The sequence below is a fragment of the Paroedura picta genome, chromosome 5 (genome assembly GCF_049243985.1).
Source record: "Paroedura picta isolate Pp20150507F chromosome 5, Ppicta_v3.0, whole genome shotgun sequence".
Taxonomy (NCBI): Eukaryota; Metazoa; Chordata; class Lepidosauria; order Squamata; family Gekkonidae; genus Paroedura; species Paroedura picta.
Window position 1 is genome coordinate 16157783 of NC_135373.1, and position 27680 is coordinate 16185462.

General features: G+C 50.4%; 1 protein-coding gene across 1 annotated transcript; it reads left to right on the forward strand.

The window, feature by feature from the left end:
* Positions 1-12255: 12255 nt before the first annotated feature.
* On the forward strand, positions 12256-26291 carry CEACAM19 (CEA cell adhesion molecule 19). The gene is made up of 7 exons (XM_077336662.1): positions 12256-12530; positions 14564-14935; positions 17418-17592; positions 19116-19168; positions 20213-20307; positions 23910-23951; positions 25561-26291. The coding sequence occupies exons 1-7, from the start codon at positions 12479-12481 to the stop codon at positions 25606-25608; spliced, it is 837 nt and encodes a 278-aa protein (XP_077192777.1). The 5' UTR covers positions 12256-12478; the 3' UTR covers positions 25609-26291.
* The last annotated feature ends 1389 nt before the right edge of the window (positions 26292-27680 follow it).

Below are 27680 nucleotides of genomic sequence, written 5' to 3' on the forward strand. Positions count from 1 at the left end.
AAGGACTGGAGATGTCCCAGAGGACTGGAAAAGAGCAAACGTTATTCCGATCTTCAAAAAAGGGAGGAAGGATGACCCAGGAAACTACAGACCAGTGAGTCTGACCTCTGTTGTGGGGAAGATAATGGAGCAGATATTAAAGGGAGCGATCTGCAAACATCTGGAGGACAATTTGGTGATCCAAGGAAGTCAGCATGGATTTGTCTCCAAAAAAGGTGCATTTCATCCAGCCCAGATTAGGTGGATAGAGAATTGGTTAGAGAACCACAAAGAGTTGTTGTCAATGGTGTTTCATCAGACTGGAGAAAGGTGAGTAGCGGGGTACCTCAGGGCTCGGTCCGGTACATTTTAACATATTTATTAATGATCTAGATGAAGGGGTGGAGGGACTACTCATCAAGTTTACAGATGACACCGAATTGGGAGGACTGGCAAATACTCCGGAAGATACAGATAGAGTTCAACGAGATCTGAACAGAATGGAAAAATGGGCAAATGAGAACAAGATGCAATTTAATAAAGATAAGTGTAAAGTTCTGCATCTGGGTCAGAAAAATGAAAAGCATGCCTACTGGATGAGGGATACGCTTCTAGGTAACACTGTGTGTAAACGAGACCTTGGGGTACTTGTGGATTGTAAACTAAACATGAGCAGGCAGTATGATGCAGCGGTAAAAAAGGCGAATGCCATTTTGGGCTGTATCAACAGGGGCATCGCATCAAAATCACAAGATATCATAGTCCCATTGTATACGGCACTAGTCAAATCACACCTGGAGTACTGTGTGCAGTTCTGGAGGCCTTACTTCAAGAAGGACGTAGATAAAATTGAAAGGGTACAGAGGAGAGCGACGAAGATGATCTGGGGCCAAGGGACCAAACCTTATGAAGATAGGTTGTGGGACTTGGGAATATTCAGCCTGGAGAAAAGGAGGTTGAGAGGGGACATGATAGCCCTCTTTAAGTATTTGAAAGGTTGTCACTTGGAGGAGGGCAGGATGCTGTTTCCTGCAGAGGAGAGGACACGCAGTAATGGGTTTAAAGTACAAGTACAACAATATAGGCTAGATATCAGGACAAAATTTTCACAGTCAGAGTAGTTCAGCAATGGAATAGGCTGCCTAAGGAGGTGGTGAGCTCCCCCACACTGGCAGTCTTCAAGCAAAGGTTGGATACACACTTTTCTTGGATGCTTTAGGATGCTTTGGGCTGATCCTGCGTTGAGCAGGGGGTTGGATTAGATGGCCTGTATGGCCCCTTCCAACTCTATGATTCTATGATTCTGGCCACTATTGCAACATCTGTGCTCAAAGCTTCCAGGTGGGTGGCTGAGATGGTCTGAAGCAGCAGAACCAAATCTGAGTCCAAGGTCCATTCCACACAACTTTAATGTAGCAGAAGGCTTGCAAATTGTAAGCACTACTAATTTGCAGTTCCGCAAGACGTTGCACACAATCTGCAACACTCCTGAAACAGTCCCGCGAAAAGTGATTCGTTGTAGTGCTTCTAGGGAAATTGGGAAAAGTGGATTCACCCTCCGAAAAGCGCTACACTCTTGCAAACAATCTGAAACACTAGCGAAAAAGACCTGTGCGTTCCCATTGTTGCGGTTCCAGCAAAGTCCCTCCCCCTGGCTTTCTTCTCTAAACGTCCGGGGAAGCGATCGCCATTTTTTTTTCTCCGAGCGAGCGGGGATAAACGCACCAGCGAGCCTCTTTCTGTTTAGAGGCTTCCCCGGCTTCAGTCCCTCCCCAGAGTCACTAAGCACAAAGAACAGAAAAGCCCGTTTGCTGATGTATTTTCCCTTTATTTTTTACACATTCATTCAGCCGAAAATCGGGCCCGTGAGAGGGGGGGGGATTTTTTTTTTCACTCGGAGGGAGTGTGGCAACGATCAAACGACAGCTCAAACACACCAGGCAGCTGATGGGTCTCTCTGTTGCAACGAATCAACACAGATTCGTTGCAATGGGTCTGTTTTTTTTTTTTTTTAAACTTTCTTAAAGGGAAAGGGGCTGTTTGGGAGCATGCTAACGGCTGCCCATTGGCTGCTTGACGGCCAGGGGCAGGACGAGCTTGGCAATAGCGCTTCCTTTCTAGCGATTTCTGCCGAGACCGGAAGCCTGTGGGAAACGCTACAAAACGCAACTGGATTCCACTACAAAGGCAGGTATGCATAACAACGAATTCCACTATTTTAAATGGCGATTTTTCATTCAGCAACCAATTTGCTACAAAGATCCCCATGCGGAAAGCCCCTCAGCCTGGAGAAAAGGAGGCTGAGAGGGGACATGATAGCCCTCTTTAAGTATTTGAAAGGTTGTCACTTGGAGGAGGGCAGGATGCTGTTTCCTGCAGAGGAGAGGACACGCAGTAATGAGTTTAAAGTACAAGTACAACGATATAGGCTAGATATCAGGACAAAAATTTTCACAGTCAGAGTAGTTCAGCAATGGAATAGGCTGCCTAAGGAGGTGGTGAGCTCCCCCTCACTGGCAGTCTTCAAGCAAAGGTTGGATACACACTTTTCTTGGATGCTTTAGGATGCTTAGGGCTAATCCTGCGTTGAGCAGGGGGTTGGATTAGATGGCCTGTATGGCCCCTTCCAACTCTATGATTCTATGATTCTGGCCACTATTGCAACATCTGTGCTCAAAGCTTCCAGGTGGGTGGCTGAGATGGTCTGAAGCAGCAGAACCAAGTCTGAGTCCAAGGTCCATTCCACATGACTTTAATGTAGCAGAAGGCTTGCAAATTGTAAGCGCTACTAATTTGCAGTTCCGCAAGACGTTGCACACAATCTGCAACAGTCCTGAAACAGTCCCGCGAAAAGTGATTCGTTGTAGTGCTTCTAGGGAAATTGGGAAAAGTGGATTCACCCTCCGAAAAGCGCTACACTCTTGCAAACAATCTGAAACACTAGCGAAAAAGACCTGTGCGTTCCCATTGTTGCGGTTCCAGCAAAGTCCCTCCCCCTGGCTTTCTTCTCTAAACGTCCGGGGAAGCGATCGCCATTTTTTTTTCTCCGAGCGAGCGGGGATAAACGCACCAGCGAGCCTCTTTCTGTTTAGAGGCTTCCCCGGCTTCAGTCCCTCCCCAGAGTCACTAAGCACAAAGAACAGAAAAGCCCGTTTGCTGATGTATTTTCCCTTTATTTTTTACACATTCATTCAGCCGAAAATCGGGCCCGTGAGAGGGGGGGGGATTTTTTTTTTCACTCGGAGGGAGTGTGGCAACGATCAAACGACAGCTCAAACACACCAGGCAGCTGATGGGTCTCTCTGTTGCAACGAATCAACACAGATTCGTTGCAATGGGTCTGTTTTTTTTTTTTTTTAAACTTTCTTAAAGGGAAAGGGGCTGTTTGGGAGCATGCTAACGGCTGCCCATTGGCTGCTTGACGGCCAGGGGCAGGACGAGCTTGGCAATAGCGCTTCCTTTCTAGCGATTTCTGCCGAGACCGGAAGCCTGTGGGAAACGCTACAAAACGCAACTGGATTCCACTACAAAGGCAGGTATGCATAACAACGAATTCCACTATTTTAAATGGCGATTTTTCATTCAGCAACCAATTTGCTACAAAGATCCCCATGCGGAAAGCCCCTCAGCCTGGAGAAAAGGAGGCTGAGAGGGGACATGATAGCCCTCTTTAAGTATTTGAAAGGTTGTCACTTGGAGGAGGGCAGGATGCTGTTTCCTGCAGAGGAGAGGACACGCAGTAATGAGTTTAAAGTACAAGTACAACGATATAGGCTAGATATCAGGACAAAAATTTTCACAGTCAGAGTAGTTCAGCAATGGAATAGGCTGCCTAAGGAGGTGGTGAGCTCCCCCTCACTGGCAGTCTTCAAGCAAAGGTTGGATACACACTTTTCTTGGATGCTTTAGGATGCTTAGGGCTAATCCTGCGTTGAGCAGGGGGTTGGATTAGATGGCCTGTATGGCCCCTTCCAACTCTATGATTCTATGATTCTGGCCACTATTGCAACATCTGTGCTCAAAGCTTCCAGGTGGGTGGCTGAGATGGTCTGAAGCAGCAGAACCAAGTCTGAGTCCAAGGTCCATTCCACATGACTTTAATGTAGCAGAAGGCTTGCAAATTGTAAGCGCTACTAATTTGCAGTTCCGCAAGACGTTGCACACAATCTGCAACAGTCCTGAAACAGTCCCGCGAAAAGTGATTCGTTGTAGTGCTTCTAGGGAAATTGGGAAAAGTGGATTCACCCTCCGAAAAGCGCTACACTCTTGCAAACAATCTGCAACACTAGCGAAAAAGACCTGTGCGTTCCCATTGTTGCGGTTCCAGCAAAGTCCCTCCCCCTGGCTTTCTTCTCTAAACGTCCGGGGAAGTGATTGCCATTTTCTTTCCCTCGGAGTGAGCAGAAAGCAACAAACCAGCGAGGCTTCATTCACCCAGCGAGGCTTCTCCGGCTTCAGTCCCTCCACAGAAGTGCTTTAAAGCTCCCCTAAGTCCCCAAGCACAACACAGGCCCGTTTGCAAGTTCCCTTTATTTTTGGCCGAAAATCGCGCCTGTGGGGGGAGGTTCACTTGGGGGAGTGTGGTAACGATGATTCGCCAGCTCACATGCCAGCTAGATGGATCTCTAGTTAGGAGGAATCAAGGCATATTTGTTGCAACGTGTGTTTTTCTTTTTTTTTTAAAACTTTGCTTAAAGGGAAAGGGGCTTTTCCGGAGCATGATAACAACCGCTCATTGGCTGTTCGTTTGATTGACAACCAGGGGCGGGACCATGCACAAAAAAAAACGCTTCCTTTCTAGCGATTTTTGCGAGACCGTAAACCTGTGGGAAACAAATGAAACGTTACTGGATTCCACTACAAAGGCAGGTATGCGTAACGCCGAGATTGCACTATTTAAAATAGCCTTTCCACTTTGTGGAACCAATTGGCAACATTGGTCCTTGTGCGGAAACAACCCAAGTTTTATTCAAGGGGAGAAGTTTTCGTCTGCATGTACCAGACAGCAGGTGGCGAGAGAGACAACAGAAATGAGCACAGAATAGAATCTCCCCCCCCCCCCCCCCCAAAAAAAAAGAATCACAGCATCTATGTGTTTAACAGCTGCCTGCCCAACATGGGACGTTCCCCCAGCATGTCTGTTGAAGGAGGGCACGCCATAAACTGGATTTCTACCTAGAAGGCAGCTATTATTGGTACAACTATTGAATGGTTGAAAGTTCCCAGAGGTTTGTTAGCCTCCAGGTGGGGAATGTTGATCTCTTAGATTTGCAAGATCGGTTCCCTTAGAGCAGTGGTTCCCAACCTTTTTGAGGCTGGGGACCGGCGGCAGCAGGGAGGGCGATTGCCCAGCCTGATCCCCCCCCCCCCCACAGTAAGAAGCTTCCCAGGCTGCTGTGGGGGTGGGGAGAGGGAGCTGTGGCCCGGTGCCAGGGCCTTTGTGGCCCGCCACCGGGCCACGGCCCTGTGGTTGGGGACCACTACCTTAGAGCAGGGGTAGTCAAACTGCGGCCCTCCGGATGCCCATGGACTACAATTCCCATGATCCCCTGCCAGCGAATTGTAGTCCATGGACATCTGGGGGGCCGCAGTTTGACTACCCCTGTTAAACCTATGCAAACAGAAACCATCCAGTACAAAGGTTTGACTACCCCTGCCTTAGAGAAAATGGCTGCTCTGGATTGGTTCCCTTAGAGGAAATGGCTGTTCTGGAGGGTGGACTCTACAGCACTAGATGCTGCTGAGGCCCTTCCCTTCCCCTCCCTTAATCCTGCCCTCCATAGGCTCCACCCCTGGAATCAGCAACTATGCCAAGAGGCTGAAAAGTCCCCCCCCCCTCCCAGGTTTCTCTGTATTGACCATCTAATGGTGTCCCCTCCTTAAGACTGACCTCCTTCGTTCTAGAACTGGCACAATCCCCCCCCCCCCGGGACACAGAAGCTTTCTATTGTGTTTCATTGCACAAATTAAATAATTCCGGCACAGAAGCAGAACAGGCCAGCAGTACCTGAAGCATCATAGCCCCTTCTCAGATACACTCTGATGCCTCCTTTTTGGCATTCCTGGTCCGTGCTGGGACCAGCCTAGACTGGTTTCCATCCCAGCCGAACTGGTTCCATTCTTCGCTGCTTGGAGGTGTGGATGTAAACACATTGCGCATTTGTGTGGTCAGAGACAAAGGCACAACTCCCCCCCCCCCCCGGCTGTTGCGCCTCTATGCCGGCCTAAACTTTACCGGTTGAATGAAACCTTGGCGTCTATTCCTTCAGGACTGTAAATAAAAATGAGCGTCTCATAAATTAAATTAACAGGGCTGGAGGGTTGTTGTGTTTGTCCGCAGTAGAAGAGCTGAGTTTGAGACCAACACGGCTTTTGGGATATGAGCTTTGGAGGGTCAAAGCTCCTTCTGCCAGCAGGTTTCACAGCAAGCCGGGAATGTCTTCCAAGTCTCATGCGCAAACCGCCGTTTTCTGCGTGAAGCTTTGCCCCCAATGGATCTATTCTGGGAGGGGTACAGTTTCTTCTTCTTCTCGTCCATGTAAGGAACAAGGACTGGGATCCTCTAAGTGTTGGGCCTGCAGGCAGCTATGGGATTCTGGCATTGCACAGTGGGCCCTGGCTGCTGGAAAATGGCTGCCACAGGAAGTGTAGCCAGCCACAAAATGGCTGCTGCAGCTTACCATCAGTGAAACAGCAAAGATCCCCCTGCTGTGGTGGCAGCTGCTGCCAAGGCAATGTTTTATAATATCTGTGCAGCCAATCAGATCTCTGGTGGCCAATTAGAAGCCCTGCTGAGCAAAAGCCCCACCTGGCCCCGCCCACTTTTGATCCAAAGTCAAATCCATGCTTTGCAATTGAAGCTCACAGACATACCCACTCAGCCTAACCTACCTCAAAGGGCTGTTGTAAAAATAAATAAAGAGACACGTTATAAACTAAAACCCCTACTGAACACACCCACCTTCTAAAAATGTGGGAGGCACTGGGGAAGCATCAGTAAGAGCCAGGTTGGTGTAGTAGTTAAGCACTGTGGCTTCTAATCTGGAGAGCTGGTTTTTATTCCTCACTCCTCCTCCACATGCACCCATCTTGGTGACCTTAGACCACTCACAGATCTCTCAGAACTCTCTCAGCCCCATCTCCCTCACAAGGGCTGAGTCTGTAATAATAATTTGCCAGGATGTTCTCACCACATCAGATTCTAAATGTAGGCTCAGAATTTGTGCATGGCATTCTGCATAATTGATCAAGACTCTAGCCACAGTGCATGTTCTGTATTCTTGTTGGGACAGTGGGAGGTCCCATCTGTCATGCCCCCCCCCCTTTGGTCTGAGCATGGGCAATAACACATTTGTACCCTAACACAGTGGTCCCCAACCTGCGGCTCCCTCTCCCCGCCCCCCCCCCCGCAGTAAAAAACTTCCCAGGCCACAAGCTTACAGCCCGGGAAGCTTCTTACTGCGGGAGGGCGGGGAGAGGGAATCAGCGCATTGCGAATGCGCGGCCCGCGGGCGTGGCCCAATGCGCGCGCGTGGCTGCGCAGGCGCGGCCCGATGCCCTGCCGGTCCCCAGCCTCAGAAAGGTTGGGGACCACTGCCCTAACACAATCTAAAATTTTAAAAAATCATGCACACCCATTCCTCATTGAATCAACCAAACAAGGGGGGGCTTTGTGTTGATGTGTGATCAACCACCATGTGTGCATGAAGACCCAGCATGTCAGCCACTGTTACACAACTGTTTATTTACACAAAAGTTACCAAGTGCCCCCTTGTACTATAAATTAGCGATCCCCAACCTGTGGGCTACGGACCACATGTGGTCCTTCAACTAATTAGAGGTGGGCCCCGAAGGACGCCTTCCCCCCCCCTGGCCCTTTACTTCATCCCCCCCCCCCGGCCCTTTACGACACACTTCATTGTTGTGGCATGTCTGTATCTTATTTTGAAGGGATGTTTAAACATTACCATAGCAATCAGAGAGCGTTAGGGCAGTGGTTGAGAGTAGGGGAGTAAACTACCCCCCCACACACACCGGGCCTCAGTAAAAGGCCTTGAGTGGTCCCCGGTGAGTGGTCCTCGGTGATAAAAAGGTTGGGGACCACTGCTATAAATCATTGTTGTAATGAGGATGTCCAACTGTTCCTGAATGTTGATCAACCTGGTGCTTGCAAAGGGCTGGAATGTTGCCTGGAGCCCCTGACAAGGCCAATAACTTTTCCCCAAATGGATGTCCCCTGCGGGGGAGTGGCCATGCAATGGACAGAGCCTTTGGGGTTGGGGTTAAGGGGGCACTGGAAAAAGAACCAGCCTGTGGTGGTCTTGGGAGTGGACTACCCCCGCATTGTTGGTTTGGACTGCTTGTGGGAACTCAACCTGATTGTGGACTGGCAGGGGTGCACCATTATGTTTCAGGGGAATTTGGTGGGTTGCATTGGCACGGCAAGTGCATTGGCTCTCTGATGACTAAGTGCCACTGCTCCTTCTCCTCCAATATCCACAGGTGGGGTTTGGAAAGGAAGAGTTAGTTGTCCTACCCTGAGAGTATTTGAATTTACAAGAAGTGTTTGAGGATTGGGACTTGGACCAGCTGCCTGAGCACCAGCAGTCGGACTGCACCATAGAACGGAAGGAGGGGCCCCCAGTTCCTAAGGCCAAACTGTCTGCCATGTTCCCCAGGGAGATGGAGGAGCGGAGGACGTTCCTTGATAAGAATCTGGCCCGGGGTTTCATCTGCCTGGCCACCTGCAGTATCAGTGTCCCAGTGCAAAGAAGAAGGATGGGACTCTTAGACCAGGGGTCGTCAAACTGCGGCCCTCCAGATGTCCGTGGACTACAATTCCCAGGAGCCCCTGCCAGCGAATGCTGGCAGGGGCTCCTGGGAATTGTAGTCCACGGACATCTGGAGGGCCGCAGTTTGACTACCCCTGTCTTAGACTATGCATGGACTACTGAGGGCTAAACACCACGTCCACCAGGAATTTCCCACCCCCTCCCCCACATAACAAGACTTGCTTGGGCACTTAGAGAAGGGGCACATTTTTACCAAATTAGACCTGAGGGAGGCGTATTATAGGGTGAAAATAAAATGGGGTCACGACTGGAAGGCAGCATTTAATACCCTCCTGGGACAATTTGCGTATCTCGTTATGCCATTGGGCTCAGTGGTACACTGGGGGTTTTTATGAACCTCATAAATTTGCTGTTTAAGGGGGTGCTGGTTAACTTGATGACATGTTGATGTACACCGAGACTCTTGACGGCCACATGTGCCTGGTGCAAGAGGTGCTCAAGTGGTTGGACACAAACCAACTGTATGCGAAATTGTCTAAATGTGAGTTTCACCAGGAACAGACAGACCTTCTCAGATACTGCATCTCCCCACGTGGGTTGGAGATGGACCCTCGAAAAGGCCATGATGCATTGGGATGGGCCCCTCCCAAAACGTGTCACTAGCTACAAAGCTTCTTAGGCTTTGCAAACTTCTACAGTGTCTTCATAGCAAACTTTGTCCAGATCGCCTTACCACTGACGGACTTTCTGAAAACCAGGAATGGGGGGGAGGGAATGGGCTCAAAAACCAGCAGAAAAACTGAATTGGACTGAGGAATGTTGAAGGGCTTTCGATAACCTGAAATGCCTTTTTACTTCTGAACCCCAACCCTGAGAAGCAGTTCGTGGTACAAGTAGACTCAAGCAATGTGACATGGGGGCCATGTTGTTGCAGTGGGGGGAAGATGGGAGCCTCCACCCTGCGGGGTACCTCTCCCACATGTTTAATGGTGTAGAATACAACTAGTTGTTGCCCTTGGTGTCCATGCTGTATTCCATTCCAACCTATTGAATAAAGCCCCAACTTTTGGCTGATGTCCCTGTTGATGAATGCACCAATTTTGAGATCAGGGACATCCTGGACTCCCACCACGACTGAAGGAAACTGCAGCATTTTGTTGATTGGAAGGACCTCCCTGAAGGACCTCCCTGAGGGAGTGGGGAGGGGCAGAGCATGTCTGGGCCTCCCGACTGGTTAAGGCTTCCCCCCAGTGTTACCCAGCAAAGCAAAGAGTGTATTTGTTGCTACTTCAATGCTAAGTTTAAAAAGTTTGATTTTACAATCAGGAGTCTTCTTAGTGTCTATGGGGGACAATCCTTACACTCAGGATCACTGCCTGGGAAGGATGTTGACAACTCTTCCATCTGGCCTGGAGCCCTAACTGGAGCCTTGGGTTCGAATCTCCATTAAGCTCACTTGTTGTCCTTGGGCCAGTCTCCCCTTTGGCCAGTGCCACCTCAAATGGTTCTTACGTAACCAGGGAGAACAATGTTCTAAGCTGCTTCGCTCTCCATTAGGAGGGTAAATGGGACAGAAATATGAAAATAAAATCTTTCCAATGCTGTTTCTGGTTGGCTGGCTGGCTGGTTGGCTGGCTGCACTGCCAGCCCTCAAATCTGCCACTCATTAATATGAAATTATCCTTGAAAGGATGCATCAAGAAAGGATATCCTTCTGCTGCCATCTGGAGCAGTACAGTCCGTTTGGCCTGGCTTTGCTGCCCGGCAGGCTGAATTCCAACCGGTGCTGCTTTTTTCTTACAGCAAACCAAAGCGTCAGGAAATGATCTCTGGGTGTCTCTGAGCACCCTAGCTCCCATCCTCCTGCACCTCAGCAAATGGAGCCACCCCACCTCTCTCGTCTCTCTGTCCTCCCACGGTCTGACCAGTTGAGCCAGGTTTTGGATGTGTGGGTGACACTCTAGGTTGAGGAAGACGGAAGAGACGGAGGGAGGGAAGCCAGCCGAGGGAGCCATCGCCAGGGAAGTGCTTTGGGGCTGTGTTGATCCAGGCTTCCGCAGTGCAGGTAAAAGAGAGGGAGGGAGAGGGAGCTAGGGAGGGCAAAGAGGAGTGAGCCATAGTGGGGAGAGCAGAGGGTGGAAGAGGGGCATCTGTGGCCCAATCCAATCCTCTGCTTTCTTTAGAAGTGAACCCCAGAAGCAAGAATTTCTGGGTCATGTTTCTAGTTTGGGGACAAGGAAACACAATCTTTGGAACAGGGACTTCTTAACCTGTGGCTTCCTTCAAACTTCAGCAGCCATGAGGAGCCCTTTGCCCATGTTTGTGAGCCTCCCTGTTAGCTTTCTAGCCCCCTCTTCACCTCCCACTAGCCCAGGGATCAGATCCCTGCATTTTATGGAGCAAGGAAGAAGAGCTGGGGGTCTCATGCCCCACTTTTGGTGACCTGAAGGAGTCCCCAGGTGGGACCCAACGTGTTGGGTGCAGAGATGTCAATGGGTAGGAAGATGGGGTGGTTGGAGGATGGGTTTTGGGGGCACCAGGGTTCTTTATCCTGGAAGTTCAGGCATTCCTGGTCCCTGATCTGGGAGGGATGTTGATTGGGCAGGCTGTCAAGCAGGAGCAGATCAGGAATCAGACCATGACATTTCCTGCCAACCTCTTCCTAGTGGATGGAGGTCACAGAAATGCCTGTAGTTGACCCCCCCCCCTCTTTCCTTCCTTCCTTCCTTCAGCAGCTTCTAATCAGGGAAGCTTGCACTTTCACATGCAGCCAGCTGGGGGACCTTGGGCCAGTCACAATTCTCTTAGAACTGTTCTTGCAGAGAGGTTCTCTCAAGAGCTCTCTCAGCCCCACCTACCTTATAGGGTGTCTTTTGTGGGGAAAGGAAGAGAAAGTGATTGTAAGCTTCTTTCTTTCTTTCTTTCTTTCTTTCTTTCTTTCTTTCTTTCTTTCTTTCTTTCTTTCTTTCGAGGCATAATTGTGGGCCACTGGACCTCTGCTTAGGGGGGGTGGTGGTCCCAGAGCCCATTCAGAGTGCTCCTTTTCTTTCCCCCGCCTTTTGCCATCTCCCTTCCTTGTTTTTGCAAGAGCCCTGCCAAAGAGAAGGGAGGCCCAGGCCGGGATAGGCCCCAAGGTCCTCCGGATCTAATTGCCTCCTGGTGTTTCCTGCCCTCCAACTGGGAGAGGTGAGGAGAGTCTAGTGGTTAGTCCATGGGCTGAAGATGCCCGGGCTCTTCCTGGGTTCTTGCAAAGGGGCTTTGGGTCTAGGCTCCAGGGGCCAGGAGGTATCTTGGATTCCATCTCTGCAAAAGAAACTTCCCAGTGCCTCTCCCTCCGCAGCCTGGGGCACGGAGGCTGGTACGCGGCCTCTTGGCTGGGGCAGTCAACCATTTAAATATTCCAGGATTTTCCTGGCAGCTGATGAGTCAGGCTTGAACGGGTTTGACGGCCTCCGTTGACGCTCTGGATGCTTTTCTCATGCAGCCTGGCCAAATACCCACTGCAAGACCAGCGGGGAGGAAGCAGCTCAGGGAGCCGAGATAGCACCTCCGCCCAGGACTGGGACGCATCTTGTGAGAAGAGTGGAGTACTGGATTTCCTGGGAGGATGGGAGCAAGAAGGGACCCGGGCATCTTTTCTCCTTAGGACCCCGTTTCTCCCTCGCTTTGCACCAAAGGTGTGCCCGGATTTACCTCTAACCAGGACCATGCAAGGATTTCAGAGCTGGGACTTTTTGGATAAAGGGTTTCTCCTAGCAGGTGAGTCATAGACCCAAGGATAAGCTTACAGGAGAAGCAGAACAAGACTTGAGTCCAGGGGCACCTCTAAGAACCAGCAGCATAGCTGAAGAGCTGAAAGGGACTTTTCTCTGCCAGGAGTCTCAAAGTGGCTTACAATCGCATTCACAGTCTCTTTCCACAACAGGCACTCTGTTTAGTAGGTTAGGCTAAGAGGCTCAGGGAGAACAGTACTATCAGGACTGTGTCTGGCCCAAGGTCACCCAGCTGGCCACATGTGAAGGAGTGGGGAATCGAACCTGGTTCACCAGATTAGAGGCTGCTGCTCTTAACCACTACAGTATGCTGGCTCCCTTAAGTCCTTGAAGTTTTATTCAAGGTATAAGCTCTCTGATGAAGCATATCTTTTTGCCCTCAGAATTAAACTAGGCCGGTCAACAAAGAGCCACCCCAGAGAGACTTTGTTCTGTTCCTTCAGATCAACACAGCAGCCAGCCTGAATCTAACTTACAGAAGGCCTCGAGAGGGTCTACTGGCCCTCGCCAAACTGCTTGGACGGCTCCAGCGCTTTGAGCTAGAGCTTACTGTCAGGGCAAATTTTCATGGGGTGGAGTGAAATGTTCCCTCTAGTGAACAGAGGAGGAGCCTTGGTTGGCAGTAGCAGAGTGTGGTTCAAGTCCAGCAACACTTTTAGGATCACCAAGACTTTGGGGGGCGGGGGGGAGCTTTGGAGTATCCTGGCTGTCCGAGAGCCAAAGGTCTTGGGTGAAGGGCGTTCTGACTCACAGACGCGTATGCCCTGGAAATCTTTGAGGTCTTTCTTCAATAATTTTGTGCCCTGCCTTTCCGCCACCATAAGGCCTAGCGAGGTGGTGAATGATGAAAAATGGATAGGATCCAAACACATTTTACACCCACACCCCCCTCCAGCCCCGTATCATTGAAAATGTTAAAAACCAAGTTGAAATACATACAAAGGCATAAAAACAGCAATTAAAACATCACTAAGGGAATGCTGGACAGAGTGGGAAAAGCTTCGTCCACCGCAGAAGATGGCAACAGCGGGGCCACTACTGAGAAGGCCCTTTTCTGGACGGGAACCTTCCGAATCTCATGGGGCAGGGGCACCGGATGCCAGGTTCCCAAGAATGACCATAGTTGTTGGCAGCTTGGTCAGCGATGTTGAGGCTGCTGGAGTTGAACCTTGCTCCATAAACTCACATGGGGATGAGATGGAAGTTGACCTGGCGACAGGGTTTGGTGGTTGTGGAAAAGGCTTTCTTACTCAGTCATATAGTTATTTCTGACACCATCGAAATACCGTCTCTGGGCTCTGCGTGTGTGAGAGGGTAGAGGGCAGGGTTGGGCCTCTGGCCCTCCCCTGTATGATTAAAGGCACTATATGTGTGAAAATTTTCATTAGTAAAATGTCAGCAAATTGGCATTTTATTTAAGAAAGAGGGTTGTGCACTTCGGCACAGTTTGGGCGCAGTTCAGCTCAGTTTGGCCGTGCCGAAGCATGCAACCCTATTCCCAACATGGTGCCCACAGACACTATGGAATCAAGTGATTCTGGGGCCCACCAAATGTTTTCGGAAAGTGAGAGGGGCTAGGTGGGGTCTTTCCTGAGCAGGACTTCTGACTGTCTGTACAGATTAAAAGACCTCCTGCTAAACAGAATTTCTGCATGAAATGTCAAAGAGGTGCTGGTTACTCGATCCCTGGCATTTTGGCAGCCCCTGCTTTGGCAGCCATTTGGTAATTGTGCTCATGGCCCTGGGAATCCCTGGAATAGAGAATCTATAGGACTCCATTTCCCGGGAATACTCCCAGGAATACCAGTTGAAACTGGTTTAAAGTGGCTGTGTAGACATGTGGCATCCAGAATTCCTACCAGTGGAGCAGGGGCTCATGGAAATTGTAGTCCATGGACCTCTGCAGGCCCACAATTTGGCCACCATGCCATACAGGATGAAGTGTACCCAGAGAAATGACGGGAAATGGGAAAACTCCCTCAGTGATCTTCTTCCCCTCCCCCCTCCCCCCTCCCCCAGCCTTCTCCCTTTGCTTCTGCCTTCTGCCCACCCAAGCGGCCGACAACCTGCCCATCGTATCTCTCCCTGAGAGTCCAGCCGAAGGTCAGAATGTCACATTCTCCGTGGAAAACGTGACAGGCAGCATCCGTCAGTTTGACTGGTATCGCGGGTTGGTGACGGATGGAGGAAGCAGGATCTTCACCTACTTTACCGGAGAAAACAGGCGCCCACAGCGGAACGGGGTCCGTTTCACCAACCGGGAGTTTGGCTACCCCAACGGATCACTCCTCATCCGAGGGGTCCAGCAGAATGACAGCGGGCCCTACAGTGTGGTTGTTTTGGTCCGTCCAAAGGGAACCTTCAAGGGCACCACTGTGCTTCAGCTGGCAAGTAAGTGGTTTTCCCACCCATTTCATCACCTACCTGGTATTGCCTCTGGACAGTAGCCTAAAATGATAATTTTTACTGCAATCCAGGGTTCTCCACCATGTGGTCCCAGAGAACCTCGTATTGGCATCTGGACTCAGCCCAAAAAGAAATGATAGTGTGTGCTCCTGCGCGCATAAAGAGTGCATTCTTAGAATCATAGAGCTGGAAGGGACCTCCAGGGTCATCTAGTCCAACCCCCTACACCAGTGATCCCCAAACTTTTTATCACCGGGGACCACTCAACGCCAGGGACCACTCTCCGGGGACCACTTAACGTCTTTTACTGAAGCCCGGTGTGGGGGGGGGGTAGTTTACTCCTCTACTCTCAACCACTGCCCTAATGCTCTCTGATCGCTATGGTAATGTTTAAACACCCCTTAAAATAAGATACAGACACGCCACAACAATGAACATAAGGGACATTTTATTTTCATGGAAATTTTAACTCATGACAATGACAAATCAATGGGAATCCTGAGCTTGTTTCTCTGCAGAGATAGTCCCATCTGGGAGTGATGGGAGACAATGACACCCGAAGTGTGTTGTAAAGGGCCGGGGGGGATGAAGTAAAGGGCCGGGGGAGGGGAAGGCGTCCTTCGGGGCCCACCTCCAATTAGTCGAAGGACCACATGTGGTCCGCAGCCCACAAGTTGGGGATCGCTACCCTGCACAATGCTGCTGTGCTCTCCATATACCTGGGCTAACAGGCTTCCTGTAACTCTTCAGGTGGAGTCCCCTTACCTGAGAGTTCAGCTAGGGTATTACTGTCCCCACCCATAGACTTGAGCTGGTTGCGGCCTGTTGTGCTCCCAAAATCCCCATTTCCTTGAGAGGAGAGCAGTTCCTTGGACAGGTTTCCACATTTGATTTGTGTTGGGCGAGACAGCATTGAAAAATGGTGCCATATTAATTCTAATTCCTATCCTTTAGAAACACACAACTTGAGCCACCCCAGAGAGCAGCTGCCAGTCACAGAAGACTAAAGAGTGTTTGTTGAGGGACTAACTCAGTTGAAAGCCTCTTCATGTGACTCCTGTCCGTGACTCCTACTTAAAACTGGCTTGATAAAATAATGGCCAACCGTATTCTTGTCAGCAAAAGCTCTTATGAAAAGTCACTGTGCCAATATCCTCAACTGTGGTTCTTGTGAAAGGTCACCACCAATTGCCTCAGCTGTGGCTCTTGAGAAGGTTACTGCACCAATCCCCTCAGCTGTGGCTCTTCTGAAAGGGCCCTGCGCCAATCCCCTCAGCTGTGGCTCTTCTGAAAGGGCCCTGCGCCAATCCCCTCAGCTGGGGCTCTTCTGAAAGGGCACTGCGCCAATCCCCTCAGCTGTGGCTCTTCTGAAAGGGCACTGCACCAATCCCCTCAGCTGTGGCTTTTCTGAAAGGGCACTTCACCAATCCCCTCAGCTGCGGCTCTTCTGAAAGGGCACTTCACCAATCCCCTCAGCTGTGGCTTTTCTGAAAGGGCACTTCACCAATCCCCTCAGCTGTGGCTCTCGTGAAAGGGCACTGCACCAATCCCCTCAGCTGTGGCTCTTCTGAAAGGGCACTGCACCAATCCCTTCAGCTGTGGCTCTTCTGAAAGGGCACTGCACCAATCCCCTCAGCTGTGGCTCTTCTGAAAGGGCACTGCACCAATCCCCTCAGCTGTGGCTCTTCTGAAAGGGCACTGCACCAATCCCCTCAGCTGTGGCTCTTCTGAAAGGGCACTGCACCAATCCCTTCAGCTGTGGCTCTTCTGAAAGGGCACTTCACCAATCCCCTCAGCTGTGGCTCTTCTGAAAGGGCACTGCACCAATCCCCTCAGCTATGGCTCTTTTGAAAGGGCACTGCACCAATCCCCTCAGCTGTGGCTCTTCTGAAAGGGCACTGCGCCAATCCCCTCAGCTGTGGCTCTTCTGAAAGGGCACTGCACCAATCCCCTCAGCTATGGCTCTTTTGAAAGGGCACTGCCCCAATCCCCTCAGCTGTGGCTCTTCTGAAAGGGCACTGCACCAATCCCCTCAGCTGTGGCTCTTCTGAAAGGGCACTGCTCCAATCCCCTCAGCTGTGGCTCTTCTGAAAGGGCACTGCACCAATCCCCTCAGCTGTGGCTCTTCTGAAAGTGCACTGCACCAATCCCCTCAGCTGTGGCTCTTCTGAAAGGGCACTGCGCCAATCCCCTCAGCTCTGGCTCTTCTGAAAGGGCACTGCACCAATCCCTCAGCTGTGGCTCTTCTGAAAGGGCACTGCGCCAATCCCCTCAGTGGCAGCTCTTGTCATGGGACGCTAACCAATTCTCAAACATTCCTGAGATTTCTCAAAAGTTTTTAGGGTTTTTGTTGCTATCGTAATTTCCGTGCAGCCTTCCGGCATCAAAGCTTGGATGCCTGATCCTCTCCGAGGTGCTCCAGTGGCCAGTCCTCACAACCTCTTTCCTTCTTTCTGTTTAAAAATAGGCTCGGCCACTGATGCTTCTCCGACCTCCCCACCCCTGACTACTCTGCCAGCAAAAGCCCCCTCGATGCTGGGGTGGATCGTCGCCGGAGTCCTGGTCGGGATCCTGCTTGCGGGGGCGTTGGGGGCCATCCTCGTATACCGATTTGTTTTACTGAAGGCGGAGCCAGGCACTGGGTAATGGAGGCGAGGGGAGCTCCTTGGGGTGGTCAAAGACCTCTACGAGCAGGAACCAGAAGCCTTGACGCTAATCTGTCTGTCCATCTGACAGCTTGGTATAGTCAGTAGGACTGCTGACTTCTAATCTCATTCCCTGCTCCCCCACATGCAGCCAGCTGGCTGAGCTTGGGCTAGTCACAGCACTGATAGAGCTGTTCTGACTGGGGAGTAATCTCAGGGCTCTCTCAGCCTGGAATGGCCGATTCGGATGCCGCCGCACACAACCCTACTTACCTCCCTCACAGGGAAGGGGATTGTAAGCAGAAATTCACAGCCAGCGCTTGTCCCACTGTATGACTGTTGGACTGAGAGAGCCAGTGGCCGCTTTGACATTTGGGAATTTATCAAACAAAGCTTTAAGGTACACACAGAGAATCTTCTAGAACAGGGATCCTCAACCTGTGGTCCCCCAGATGTTCATGGACTACAATTCCCATGAGCCCCTGCCAGCATTTGCTGGCAGGGGCTCATGGGAATTGTAGTCCATGAACATCTGGGGGACCACAGGTTGAGGATCCCTGTTCTAGAATATTAGAACATCTTACTAGATGTTAAGAATTCATTGTGAGGCACTGATAAAACGTTTGGTTTGTAAATGGACTTTGTGGACTTTGTTCTGGCTCAACTCAAATAAAAGAAGAAAAAGTCTTTTGTTATTGTTGTTAAGTGCGAAGTCGTGTCCGACCCATCGCGACCCAATGGACAGTGATCCTCCAGGCCTTCATGTCCTCTACCATTCCCTGGAGTCCATTTAAGTTTGCACCGACTGCTTCAGTGACTCCATCCAGCCACCTCATTCTCTGTTGTCCCCTTCTTCTTTTGCCCTCAATCGCTCCCAGCATTAGGCTCTTCTCCAGGGAGTCCTTCCTTCTCATGAGGTGGCCAAAGTATTTCAGTTTCATCTTCAGGATCTGAAGTCTTTAGCCTATCCTAGTTACTGTCTGGAAGTTGGCAACGCTAGCTTTTTTCGTCAGAGAGATTAAAATTTGCACCTGTGCATGGGAAATCATTGCAAATGAGAACTCTCATGTTTTAGTGACATCCCAAAATGGGGTTAGTAATGTTGACTTGGGGGCTGATTAAGAGCTGCGGAAATTTCGGTTCTGACTTTCCCCGTCCCCTCCCCCAAATGTTCCATTTGTGTAAATACAATTTTTTAATGCTCTGAACTTGTGAAGTTTTGAATATTTCCCTGTAACGTGGAGCTGCAGGCTGATTCTGCACCTGCTGGATAATGCACTTCCAATGCACTTTAGAGGTAGATTTTCCTGTTTTGCACAGGAAAACTCAGCTGAAAAGCACACAGAAAGCAGTGTGCGCCAAAAGGACCGTAAAGTTTTGTTTGACTCTAAGAGCATACACTGGCTTTCTTACCTGAAGGTATGTGTTTGTGTGATTGTCTGCATGTGTGTAAAACAGACATATATGTGGAACTCCTCAAAGCTTTAAGGGACACCTCATCTGTTCCAATTTCTCTTTAGGGTGGCCATGAAACTGGATCCAAGGGGGAAGAAACCCCCGACTTCCAAATGTGGTAAGTCAAGCAAACTTGCTCTTCCACCCTAGGGATGCCAACATATCTGGAGAAAAACACACTGCCCCCTGGTGGTGGTGGAAAATGATATCAGATTGCAGCCAATTTAATGGTGGCCCTATGGGGTTTTCAGGATACCTTCAGGTTTTCCATTGCCAGACTTCTGCATATGGACCCTGGTATTCCTTGAAGGTCTTCCACCCAAATATTTCCCAGGGATGATCCAGTTTGCAAAGGTTGATGCCCAGAAGATCCAACCATGCCCGCAGAACAAAGGATTTTGGGAGTCAAAGAGCTAACCCTCAAAGTGACAAAAGCCCCACCCAGTCTTTCCCGACCCTATAGGCCAGGGGTAGTCAAACTGCGGCCCTCCAGATGTCCATGGACTACAATTCCCAGGAGCCCCCTGCCAGCATTCGCTGGCAGGGGGCTCCTGGGAATTGTAGTCCATGGACATCTGGAGGGCCGCAGTTTGACTACCCCTGCTATAGGCCAGTGGTTCTCAATCTTCCTAATGCCGCAACCCTCTGTTGTGGTGACCCCCAACCATAAAGCTATGCAAGTGTTCTTTCACAGAAATTAAACAGAAGCCGACCAATGGTGTGAAGATCCATTGGTCATGATTGTATACAAATTGTTTTCCCCCCCTGTTTTCTCAGTTCAGCTCTGCCTCTTGTCCCACCATGCCGATCTCGTTTTTTCCACTGATCCAGGCAGACGAATGCGCTATCTTGATCTACCCCGCAAGGCTGTTGTGTGGATGGCGCTCCCCCCCCCGGTTCTGCTGAGACCCCTGTGAAAGGGTCATTGGACCCCCAAAGGGGTCCTGACCCCCAGGCTGAGAACCACTCCTCTGCCACCTTGGGTGGATCATACGTTCCACACCTCCAGCGATCCCAAGGGCCTGAACGAGTGGACAAAGGGCTGCTCTTGCTGCAGGCAGGGTCCCCGCTGGATCCCTATGGGAGCCTTCTGAGAAATCTTCTCTTGGCCTGGCTGACCATGCATGGGGTCATCCTAATGCTTGTGCCCTCAACTTTGCAGACGACACCGAGCCCATCTATGAAGTGATGGATTCGTCCGTGGAATCGCCCCAGATGGCAGGCAAGCCTCCGCCCCCTGCTCCAGGAGCCCCCCCTGTAAGTCTGTGTGCTCCCTGCTGTGAGTGCTCCCTGCTCGGGCTGTGTGCTCCCTGCTCAGCCAAGCTCCCGTTTCTCAATTGCAGTTTCATTTGACAGACCAGATGGTGGGGAGGTTTTACCCTGAGCACGATTCCTTCATCGGGAGATCCCTTGGTGACCACCCGTCAGGCAACAATTCCCAGTCTGAGCACCAGACAACGGTTCCTTCTGGGCCTCCATTTCAGGCCAGCCTAAATGTTGTCTGAAAACTCCTCACCTGGCTCTTGTTATTGCTCCATGAACCATTCATTTCTGGTCCCTGCCCTTCCTGTGACAAACTTGGAACAGCTCAGGTGTTTCCTGCACCTGTTTTTGTTATCCCCTGCACCACAGCTAGGGAGGCCAGCCTCCAGCGTGGTGTAGTGGTTAAGAGCAATGGCTTCTAATCTGGCAAGCCAGGTTGTATTCCCCACTGCTCCTTGGGCTAGTCACAGTCCTGATAGATCTCTTGTCTTGGAGCCGTTTCCCTCAGAGTTCTCTCAGCCCACCTTCCCCACAGGGTGTCTGCTGTGGGGGGGGGGGGGAAATCAGAGTCCAGTGGCGCCTTTAAGACCAACAAAGACTTATTCATGGCGTGAGCTTTCGAGTGCAAGCACTCTTCCTCAGACTACTCTTGTCTGTTGTGGGGAAAGGAAGGGAACACAATTGGATGTTGCTTTGAGACTCTAGGGCAGTGGTCCCCAGCCTTTGTATCACCAGGGACCGGTCAACGCTTGACAATTTTACTGAGGCCCAGGGGGGGGGGGGGCGTTAGTCTTTTGCCGAGGGACTCCACTGCTACCTGAGCCCCTGCTCCGCTTGCTTTCCCGCTGGCGACCCTGACTTCCCGCTGCCCACTGGGGGGCGCTGCCAGCAGCAGCTGCACAGTGCCACACTGAGGGGGAGCCCCAGCCATGGTGGCCGCCAGAGAGCACCAAAGGTGAGCCAGCAGCAGAGTAGCGGGGCAGCCCCCAAGGCAGGAGCCGGGGAGGAGGATGAGGAGGAGGATGAGGAGGAGCTGTGGCCCAGTACCAACTGATCCACCGACTGGTACCGGTCCCCAGACCGGGGATTGGAGACCACTGCTCTAGGGCACTGCACCCCACTGAGGCTCCTGTGCCCCCCAGTCTCTACCCCCAAATCCCCAGGAGTTTCTCAACCTAGATCTGACAACCTTCCCCCACCCCTCGGAATCACCCACCAGGGGCCAGAGGGGATCTGCCAACACTAACGACCACCCTGTAAGATAGGTCAAGCTGAGAGATCACTCCTGGTTTAAGATCGCCCTTTCCTGTTACCTTGAATAAAGGAGTCGCTGGATTTATAGTGGCACACCAAAGACACCTTGCCTGGACTTCAAGGGCCAGCAGAGACCCTTGTGGTTTATCTTCCCCTCGTCCTCCTGCCCAGGACATTTCAGGTCTGCTTCGAAGGTGAGAACTTGGTAGACAAAGTCTGTCATCTCCTGCCATATGCATCCTCCTGGATTAAGCCTCTCTGTTTTTGTTAGACTGATGCACGTCCCCTAGATAGAACAGGGATCTTCAACCTGTGGTCCTCCAGATGTTCATGGACTACAATTCCCATGAGCCCCTGCCAGCATTTGCTGGCAGGGGCTCATGGGAATTGTAGTCCATGAACATCTGGAGGACCACAGGTTGAGGATCCCTCCCCTAGAACATTTCCCAGCATCCTTGGCAGGGCTTCTGTGGCAGCTGCTTCTTGGAGGACACGTGTCCCCTAAAGTTACCAAGTCTGCACTGATAAATTTCAAATATGCAAAGGAGCAGTTTGCGTAAAGAATAAATAGCATAATTGAGAACAGAAACAACTACATAGAGAGAGGAAGAGAGGGAGTCCTGTCTAACTGACTAACTGTTGTTGAGGAGGCCTGCAGGGAGGACTTGTGCTCCAAGGAGCAGGAAGTCTCCCACTGAGCCAATCAGGGCACAGGAAGAGATTACTTGAAAGACACCAGGAAGTTACAGATCTACCTATGCTAATGACACAGCTCCTCATCAACTTAGCCTTGTGACATAGTGTACATCACTAGTAAGTTGTTTAGAACAAAATTACAAATTTAAAAACAATTGAATTTACGTGCTACACCAGCTTGGTGTTGTGGTTAAGAGTGCAGACTTCTAATCTGGTGAGGAGGGTCTGATTCCCTGCTTCTCCTCCACATGCAGCCAGCTGGGTGACCTTGGGCTCACTATAGCACCGATAAAGCTGTTCTGATCCAGCAGTGATATCAGGGTTCTTTCCGGAGAGGAAAGATAAGGTGATTGTAAGCCTCTTTGAGACTCCTTCTGGTAAAGAAAAGCGGCATCTAAGAACCAATTCTTCTTGTGCTTTTGTTCTGACCGAACAGTGATATCAGGGTTCTCTCAGCCTCCCCTCCCTCACAGGGTGTCTGTGGTGGGGAGAGGAAAGGAAGGCAAATGTAAGCCACTTTGAGACTCCTTTGGGTAGAGAAAAGTGGCATATAAGAACCAACTCTTCTTCTTTAGGAATATCAGGGCTCTCTCAGCCTCACCTCCCTCACACGGTGTCTGTTGTGGGGAAAGGAAAGGGAAGGCAATTGTAAGCCACTTTGAGACTCCTTTGGGTAGAGAAAAGCGGCATATAAGAACCAACTCTTCTTCTTTAGGAATATCAGGGATCTCTCAGCCTCACCTTCCTCACAGGGTGTCTGTTGTGGGGAAAGGAAAGGGAAGGCAATTGTAAGCTGCTTTGGGACTTCTTTGGGCAGAGAAAAGCGGCATATAAGAACCAAATTCTTCTTCTTCTTCACCCGATTTAACATTGAGATTTTTCTTTCTTTTTTCCGCTTCCTTTTTAGCAATTTCTACTGTGTCCTCTTATTCATTTGAGAATACATAATATATGTCTGGAGCCGATGCTAATGTAGGCCTGACCACCGAAGTAGGTGGTTGCACCAGAACACGTTTGGTCTAGGCCAGGGATGGCAAAACTGTGGTTCCCCAGATGTCTGTGGACTATTGTCCAGCTGGCAGCAGCTCATGGGATGTAGTCCATCTGACAGAAATGCTGATTTTATGAACTTAGGCAGATGGTGAGTGGGTGGGCAGGAAGGGATGTGCTGGTGTTTGTCTCTTGTGGCCCTTCCTTGCATATCCAGGGAATGGCTGATCACCACTGTGGGATGGTAGGCTAATTCCCTCCAGGCCAGGCTGGATTCTGGATATTTTCATTGGGGGGCATGAAATTGGGGTCACTAGGGGTGGGCTGGTAGTTGTGAGTTTGTGCGTTGTGCAGGGGGTTGGACTGGATGACCCTGGAGGTCCCTTCCAACTCTATGATTCTATGGAGAGCCACAGTTTGGCCACTCTGGTGTAGCCATTTGGTCTGTATGATTTTTAGATCAGATTTTATAGTGAGGCTATCACTGAGGCCTTAGAGGTTCTTTATAACTTCCATTGTAAACAAATAAATGTATTTTTCATTTTCCTACAAAATACTCTTACAATATTAGGTTGCGCCTTGATACTTTTTTCGGTTTCTTAGTTCTCTCTGCTCTATTTGGTGACTTACAATATTCCCTCTTTCTGTTTTTATAGCCTCTTACTGAAACCTGCCCCAAATTGGACTCAAACTACATGGTGAGTTCATACTCTAGCTTGCGTCTCCTGACCCCCAAAACTTCCTCCCGCTAACATGCGGAAATGTCATGTTAGCGGGAGGGCAGCGAGGGGCTGACCCCGGTTTGAGTTTGGCTGCTTCGCTTGTCTCTTCTTTGCAAGGGGCAACACAGATTGCAAATTTTCAGGGAATTGTAGGGACCTGCCATGCCGTCAATCGGCATGAATGGATAAATTTCAAAAATTTTACTGGGAAAAAAAAAACCCAAAACAAAGTCGCTTTGTACCGTTTCAACTGTGTTTAGGATTAATATTAATAATAATAGGTATGAAGTGCCTAAATAAAAGTCAATATAGCCACTGAGCTTGCTGGGTAAATCTATGTAGAATGAATTTGATATAGATTTTTTGAGTACTGAACGATGTGATCGTGGCCTGTCTCACAACAACCTTGCAAGGTAGATCTGTGTTTATTTCACATTCCTGTAACTCTGGTTTGATGGCATTGCTTCTTAGATGTTCCAGCCAATTGATTGCATGCAATCAATCAATCAATCAATCAACCAATCATTTGTTATGATCGTGGACCAGCAGAGCAAAACACGCCTGAACAGAATGGCTAGAAGAACATACGTACTATCTTCAATTAAAACAGATATACAAAGCAAAATACTTGACACTGAATCCACACTGAGCCCGGGTGGTGTCATGGTTAAGAGCGGCAGCTTCTAATCTGGGGAGCCGGGTTTGATTCCCCACTCCTCCATATGTAAACAGCGGGGTGACCCTGGGCTAGCCCAGGGGTAGTCAGACTTTGGCCCTCCAGATGTCAATGGACTACAATACCCATGAGCCCCTGCCAGTGAATGCTGGCAGGAGCTCATGGGAATTGTAGTCCATGGACATCTGGAGGGCCGCAGTTTGCCTACCCCTGGGCTAGCCACAGTTCTGATAGTGCTTTTCTGACTGAGCAGTTTTCTCAAGATTCTCTCAGCCCCACCTACCCCAGTGTTGAGCCAGTGTTAGGGAGTAGCTAAAAGTAGCAGCCGGGAGGTGGTGTGTTCAAATCTTGCTCAGGAGTGACAACACTGGTCGGCAACCTCCAGGTGGTAGCCAGAGTAACAACTGACATAGATCTATTCCCCTGGAGAAAATGGCCACTCTGGAAGGCAGACTCTATGGCACTGTACTCCACCTCTCCCCAAACCTGACTTCCACAGGCTCCACCCCCAAAATCTATTGCAGTTTTATTCAGTTTAGGATCATTTTCTGGGCTTGAGAACTTAGTCATTTTGTGACCTTGTACATGCTTTTTCCAGTGAGGACTGCCTGCCGCATGTGCAAAGAGCAAGGAATAAATGAACTCTAATTTTCATGGGCTGGGGCTCTTGGAGTGATGGATTCCTCATGCAGGGGCTGCCACTAAAAAGGCCCTACTCTGTTTCTCTCTCCCCACTTCACACATGAAATAGAAGCGACTGTGAGTTGAGTTCCCCATGAGGCCTTCATTAATGGGCAGGGGGAGGAAGTGCCTCTGTGCGCGGCAGATCTCCCCTTCCTCCCGGAATGCCCTTCCTCCATCTCTGATGGCTAGTAATAAGACCCTTTCTTATCTCTTTTCATCCCAAAGGACCTACTGCACAGGGCAGAATCGATTTACTCCGAGATCAAGAGGTGACCCCGCAGCTTGGAAGCTGTCACTGTCACCACCCATGACCCGGTCCAGAATCTCAGGCTGTGAACACGGATCCCTCTCCTGTTTTTTCTTTTTCCCTTTCTGAGAATCCCCCCAGTATCGCTCTCCCCCCCCCTCCCCAGGCAGTGAATACATTGAGTAAGGCCACCTGGCCTAAAGGCCACCTGGCCTGGCTTCCTCTGCTAACAGAACAGAAGACCTGAAAGGGACTTCTTCTGCTGAGGGGCAGCTGCCTCCTCTGCCCTGGGAAGGGGGGGGGCTTTCTAAGTCGAGGATGCCAGGGGGGAGGGGAAGAGAGAGTCCAGTCCTTTGAAATGGGGCCATAGATTATTATTGTTCCGGGTCATGGATCATCCATGGCAGACAAGCTTGGGGTTCTTGTTCCTTGTGAGCGAGCCCTCAGCCTCCACCCCGGGTGCGAATTGTGCTGCTTTGAGCACCGCTTACATCTCTTCTGCCTCTGCAGCAGCTGCCCCACCCTTTGGGGGCAGAGGGTGAGTGGATTTGGCAGAAAGGCCCGATGTGGCTGATTTTTAGTGGCAAGCGTTGTGGGAGGAGGGACTGTGGATAATGTTTGAGCCAGCTTCCCCCTGGAATCAACCTATATAATGCAAATGTAAATGTAAATATATATACATATATATACACACAGAGGGAGAAAGATATTTTGATTGTCTTTTGCCTCATTTCCTGTCTTGACGTTTGCACAAAATAGGCAAGATGTTACAATTCCCAGGATTCCCAGGACCTGGATGCTGCTTGGAGATTACCTTCTGCTAGGGTCACACACTCCAGCATCTTTTGGCTGCTTCAGCGATCACTGGAGCCCGAGGTGGCCAGCACCGCAGCATGGGGAGTTCGGGTGGTGCCAGCAGCAGTGGACTGTGGCATATAGAGTCCTGCTAACTGAGGATGCCCTTCATGCAACTTCCATAGAAACATTTGTCGTTCACCAGTGTCTCTCCCCCAATATTTCAGTTTTCCAAGCACCACCAAGCCGCCTCTTCAGTTTTGAAGCGGTGGGGGAGGAGCTGTCAGCCCCATTGGTACTCCCATGTGGGGGGCCCCTCGCTTTTAAACTTCTATATGCAGCCTCTAGCCCAGCAGGTCCGGGGCTTTGGCCTTGGTTGTCACCAATATGCAGATGACACCCAGCTCTCTCTTCTGTTGGGCAGCCGGCTGGACTCCCCCCTGGATACATTTGGCAGCTCTTTGGAAGCAGTGGCTGGGTGGCTCAGTGAGAGTCATCAAACTCAACCCCTCCAAGACAGAGATCCTGTGGCTGGGTGGGAAGGGGCAGGATCAGGCAGCGCTTTCACCAGGCCTGGATGGGGTGCAGTTCATAGCGGCACTGGCTGCCAGGAATTTGGGGCTGATCTTCGATGCCTCCCTTCCCATGGAGGCTCAGACCATGAAGGCAGCCTGGGCAGCGTTTTTCCATCTGAGCCAAGCACGGCTACTAGCGCCCCATCTGCCCCCAGACAACTTGGCTACCGTGATCCATGCAACAGTCACCTCCAGACTAGACTACTGTAACTTGCTCTACCCTTGTCCCTTACCCGGAGATTGCAGCTGGTCCAGAACACGCCTGCTGGGTTCTCACTAGGACACCTTGGAGGACCCATATTCAGCCTGTGCTGAACTGGTTACGAGTTTGTTTCCAGTCTAGTCTAGTCTATGCTGTGGAAGATCTCACCAGATGAGGACTGTGGCAGGCAACGGTGGCTGCAGCTGCAGAGCTTTGGGCTTTCTTTTTTGTTCCGTTCCGCCATTTTGATGTTGTTTTAATATTAGATTGTTTTAATTGTGCTTGGGGATGTTTTGATTGTTGATGCATTCAGACTGTTGTTTTTATTATTTTGTTTTTATCTCGGCAGTTGCCGAGAAATGCGGGATACAGATGTAATAAACAAACAAACAAACAAACAAACAATAGGCTAACTGGGCTGCCAGCTCTCTGGAATTTGGACACCTGTTACAGAAGTTTCCGAAGATGATTGGGAAGGCAGCGAGGTGTACCATTATGGGTAATCAGCCGCCTTAAAAACAGCGGC